This window comes from Ipomoea nil, unplaced genomic scaffold (assembly GCF_001879475.1).
Source record: "Ipomoea nil cultivar Tokyo-kokei standard unplaced genomic scaffold, Asagao_1.1 scaffold0761, whole genome shotgun sequence".
NCBI lineage: Eukaryota > Viridiplantae > Streptophyta > Magnoliopsida > Solanales > Convolvulaceae > Ipomoea > Ipomoea nil.
Genome location: NW_017617189.1, coordinates 1324716 through 1330357, shown reverse-complemented (window position 1 = coordinate 1330357; position 5642 = coordinate 1324716). Strand labels below are relative to the sequence as shown.

General features: G+C 38.8%; 1 protein-coding gene across 1 annotated transcript; it reads right to left on the bottom strand.

The window, feature by feature from the left end:
- Positions 1-1639: 1639 nt before the first annotated feature.
- On the bottom strand, positions 1640-2859 carry LOC109176867 (BURP domain-containing protein 16-like). The gene has a single exon (XM_019326264.1). It carries the CDS (start codon positions 2823-2825, stop codon positions 1848-1850), a length of 978 nt encoding a protein of 325 aa, XP_019181809.1. The 5' UTR covers positions 2826-2859; the 3' UTR covers positions 1640-1847.
- Positions 2860-5642: the final 2783 nt, after the last annotated feature.

Genomic DNA, 5642 nt, shown 5'->3' with positions numbered 1-5642 from the left:
TGGCACATCACACGGGCTCACCCCCCCCCCCCCCCCCCCCCCCCCCCCAACTTCTCGACACACAAGGGTGTTATTTTCAAACGCCCACGGCCCCCCATCGAAGACATACTCCACATCCATTTTGTGATAGGACACAAAAAGAAATAGGCCCAGTTGAATCTCAGTTACCTGTACACCCCTGACTGGCTGCCATACGGATGCCATCACTTGCCGCATATATTCAAGTTTAACCATCTTCGCCGTGAGAAAACGCCCCACGACCGCCCAAGAGGCCTCCCCGTCAACCACCACCTCCCCTACGCCATCACCGTTCGGCACGAACTCCTCCCCCTCCTCTTCTAAAGCCATGTCGACCCAACTCGCCGTCAGCCGCTCAACTACCTCATCCGACTGCGCTGCTGCTGCCATACCGTTGTGCTGCTTAGCCATCTCGTCAGAAAACACCGGCAATAACCGGACGAAGTAGCAAAAAAGCGTGAGAAACCCTAGAGAAGAAGGCAAAACCCTAGGACTCCTAGAGAGAGATTATTATTATTCTACCAGCTTGTACTACTTAGATTAGTTAATCAACACGAATTAAGAATTTAAGATGAAATACGGACTGCATTAAACATGATTCCTAAGTATTTGATATAGCAATTTTAAAAGCATAGTTTAAAAAAAAAAAAAAACTTTTTGGTTATTTAATTTAATAAATTTAATTTATTATGTAATAAATTTATTAATATATTTATTAAAATTTTAATAACAAAATTAAACAAAACAAAAAAAAACAATATTAAAGAGGACCTTACGAACAAACTTCATTATATATTTTTAATCGTTATACACTGCAGCACGGCGCACACAGTATTGTGCGCCTCGCGCCTCTCAAAACGACGTCGTTTTGTTAAGTTGTGTAGGAAGTTGATGCGATTATGTACATTATGCATGGTATACAATTATATACATTTATTTATATAATTATGTGTATTTTTTTTTATACAATTATGTACATTTTTTTATACAATTATGTACATCCGAAACAAGGAATTTATGTTTATTATGTTAAAAGTTTTTGTGTATTATGTATTATGTTAGATTATATGTATTATCTTTTCAAAAACTGTATGTGTATTTTGTTATACAATTATGTACATTCTAGTATGCAATTATGTACATTTTAGTATACAATTATGTGCATTTTTGAAACATGAGATTTTTTTTTATAGAAAATTAACAATCGACACATGAAGCGGAATTCTAAAAAAAAAAAATAAAAAAATTCCAAAATGATGTCGTTTTGCACTAGGGTGCACAATGCAATGCGCGCCCTGGTGCACGATATAAATTGCCATATATTTTATTCTACATCACCTATGAAACAATTCAAACAAAAGAGTAGCCTTGAGTAGCTCAGATTATCAGCGTAGCCCACCGAGTTTCAGGTTAATCTGCTCAAGCCATTAGAATTGTCTGATTTTGCCTAATCGGGTTGATTTGTTATCTAACTAATTTCTTTTAATCTACCTTAACTATCACATATTTTCATCTAATGAGTTGAGCTAATATTGACATCCCTAATCATATTTAATCACATATATAACGTGCAATTTTGTAACAAAATAATGAAGTCACAATCACTTCTAAAAAATTAGTATTGGAAACCGTAAACAAACTTATAAATTACTTGCAATACATATACATTTTCACATTATATGGTATAAACATTTGAGAACACACTAATTAACCACAAGCAAATCACATATATTACAAAATACTTGGAAAGGGAGAATTCTTTAGGGATTGGATTGACTTCTTGGGTCTTATTTAGTTAATAATAACTTATTTTATAAGTTATTATGCTTTTAGTCGTAACCAATCCAAATAAGATCCATTTGAGTGATCCAGTGACACACCTCTCCTTTTCCAGGAGATAACTTAAGTAGCTTGAAGGCGACATGTTTTGGTGTCCAACCCGAGGTATCCATGTGACAAATTACAAGGAATTTGTTCATTGTACCCATTTTCTTAGGGTTAGCCACATCCACATCATAGATTCTTGTAGAAGGCAACTTATAACAGTAATAGGTGGCAAAGGGGAAGAATATCTCATGGCATGCAATAATCTTATTAGTCTTATAAGGCTTAACATTCCCAATCATGACCACTTGATTTCCCATGCCTTTTGTGTAATCTGATGTCAATGCGGCCAAATGTTTTCCGCCTAAATTTTCTCGAGAAAACTGAATCATGTCCTCTAGGGTCTTTAGACAGCTACCTCTCTCTCCCTTCACTGCCGGAGCATTGCAATAGCCAAGACTCTTGTCCATGGCGGCCTTCGTCAAAGGAATCGAGAACGCGGTGGGGAATATTCTCTGTAACTCGCTCGCATTGAGAGGAATGTTTCTAGCTATTTCAGGAGGAAGAAAAGAGCGGTTAGGGAGTTGACTATCTAGATGAGACGGCATAGTTACTTTATGCCCTTTCTTCAGGACAAGAAGTCTAAAGAAAGACGAAGGGTCAACTTTTCCAGTGAAACCAAAATTATATATTTTAACTCCGGGAGGTGGTGGGTTGACAACAGCCGAGCAAACCAAATTAGCAGTGGTGCAGAATTTGGGATTTGACGAGAAATATTTTTGGGATATTAATGGAGTGAACACCTCCGTTTCGCTCTCAGAAAGCGGGGATAATTTAGAGAGAATAGACTTAGGCATGTTGCCATCTACATTTTGAGACCAGAATTTGGATTGTTGAGAAGCAGCAGATGATGAGGAAAGAGCATAAGAGACAACAAGTACTGAGAGGGAAAGGTTGAAAAAGAGAAATAGTACAGAAGCCATGCTTGTTAGTGTAATGCTCACTAATCGACTCCTTGTGTTGAAATTCTCAATGCTTGTGAAGGCTTTAAATAGACTACTAAATAGTCTTTTCCCACTAATATATATAATTATGTGCTGACAAAAGTTTTGCCTCATCATCTATGTCTTAAAGTCTTTTTTTTTTAATATCTTTTTCAATTTTAAAGTTCCAACTTCCAAGTGCTTGTCCGTTTTGTTATTTATTTATTTTTTTTTTCAAGTGATAAATTTCAAATACATTCATATGTATTTTTTTTTTTTTTTTGAAAGCCATTAGAGATAATAATAGCTGATTCAATTTGACAAATTGAAATGGAAACAATCTATTATATTAAATTTTATAAATATGTATCATCTTTTATTATTTTTTACTAGCTAACACACACACACAATCCTTCCAATAGCCAAATGCCATCACGGATTGGGCATCCTGTTCCCTTAGTTCGGGAACCTTCTCGGTCAAGAATCTCGCCAAGCCGAGAGTTGCCAGGTAGAATAACATCTTTTGTTGCCACCTCTTGAAGTTCGATCCACTACCGGTGAACTTCTCCGGTCTTTCGGCCGAACCACTCGGTACGGAAGGTACCCGAGTCATGGGAATATATCCCTCAGTGCTCCCACCATCTTGTGAACCAACGTTCACTGGTGTAGCTTGGGAATTAGCAACATTGTTGCCATTCCCACCATTGTTGTTCTCAACAACATTCTCCTCCCCATGAATTGGCAAAACGGGGTTCTCCATTTCTTCAAGGAAATTTAGAGATAAACAATCAACAGGAAACGAGAATAAGGTTTTAAGATTGTTGGGTAATAAAGTGGAAAATCCCAAAATAATAATCCTACGGAAAGATTATTAATATATGGGGAAAAAAGAAAAAATTGGGAAGGAAAAGATGGAAAAACAGGGTAGAGGCCGGTTAGCACGAGTTTGAACACAAAGTTCTTTTCCTTAAAACCTTATTTGCTACCTCCCACAAGTGGTAAGAACGTTTTAGCCTAGCTTTCCAAGATAAAACGTGCTACGATTCTTTGTTTAAGCACCTAAACAAAGAACCCAGCAAACAAAGCAAGGCAAGAACACTGGTTGGCTAAAGAAGAGAGTAGAAGCAGAGTTTTGAGAAGCTAAACTCACTGGAATTCCTTTGTTTCTGTAGTGTGTAAAATGCTTCTGCCCTACCTCTCTTTCTATAGGGCTGTTGGAGGGATAGCATTCATCATGACCATTAAATTGGTATTAAAACCAATTGTGTAACACCTGTAACAGCCACCCACTAAGTAGGATTAAACTCAGATTTAAAATTAGAATTAAAACAGTATTAATTCCGTAACAGGTGAGTTTAATCTTCACAACAGGCTGAACTTTCGGGTTTCAGACCGTTGTGGTGCATGTTCACTTTCAAGACACGAGAGCACAAGGACCAGCATCACGAGAGTGCATCTCTCGTGCTGTGGTGCAACCCGAGAGTGCACCTCTCGTGTTCACCGTTGCACGATAGTTGTGCTCTCGGTGCACCACTATCTCTCGTGCTCTCGGTTTCGGCCGAACCAAGTGACTATATGCCAATTTCCGGACGACATTCGTGCCAGCGCACACGAGCTCGGGCTTAAAACAAGCCTTTTCGATCTCGTTTCTAATTGGAATTTGATTTGCACCGCCCCCCACCCCACGCGAGAGAACCTCTATGTTATAGAATTCTACAAGCTTCAAAAGAGTTCTTGTATATAAGGGGGGCAAATCCACTTTTCAAACCAATGTGGGACAAAGCTCACTTTTTCCCTTCATTTTCCAACTCAAATGGGTCTACTTTTAGAATCAATATCTCATTCACCCATTATCCGTTTTGAGCGTACAATATATCAATCTCTTTGTCTCACTACGAAGAACCCGAATTCACTTTGACCCGACCCAAATCAGAAGTGGACCATACTGATAATTGTACCACAATATAGCCACTTAATATGCCATTTTATGTCATTTTAAGCTATTTTTTTCTAACAATCCCCCACATGAATGAAAATTGATTTTCGGGGTAGTTTTAAAATCGGAAACAACTGTGTTCAACGGTCGATCTCTGCATAGGATAGGTAAGGTCACACCCTTTGAACCTTCCCTCGTGAAGATACATTTACTCTACTGACTGTACGGTAGAACGCGATGTCTTTGAACCGACTGCCGTTTGTGTAGATGATGACATATCTCACACAGGAACCTCCCAACCATGCTTTGTTCTCATGACTCTGCCTATTTTGGTCGTGGGTCACCATTCCTGGTTCTGCAAGAGTTTGTGAAGAATTGTGCCCGTCAATTCTTCTTTGAAGCGACCCTCAGTTCTCTCTCACTTAGGTGATTCTTTTCCGAGTATCCCGCATACTCGCACATGTCAACCGACATTCGAATCACTAAAGCATTTAACAAGCTAACCTTGTGCGGGAGCCACTATTTCTAACGAGGAGTGGTAGGGAATCCGAGACCCCCACAGTGACACGCTCCGTTCCTTAATTTAGTTGTCTCACTGAACCTAGGTGCCAGCTAGGTTGGGTGTCCACTATAGAACTTTATACCAAGGGCTTTAGACCCATTCCTCGTCTCAACTTCTCCACATCCACTGTACATAACCCTTTGGTTAGCGGATCCGCTATATTGTCTTTTGACTTTACGTAGTCAATCGAGACAACACCAGTTGTGAGAAGTTGTCTAATGGTATTATGTTCGACGCACATGAACTGGCAGTTTCGGTTTTCAATTTTAATAAACTTTAAATATCGGGTTCTGGTTGTAAATTGTCATCATAACCTTTT

Coding starts and splice junctions, on each gene's coding strand:
- LOC109176867 (XM_019326264.1), bottom strand. CDS start 2,825: ATGGCTTCTGTACTATTTCTCTTTTTCAACCTTTCCCTCTCAGTACTT.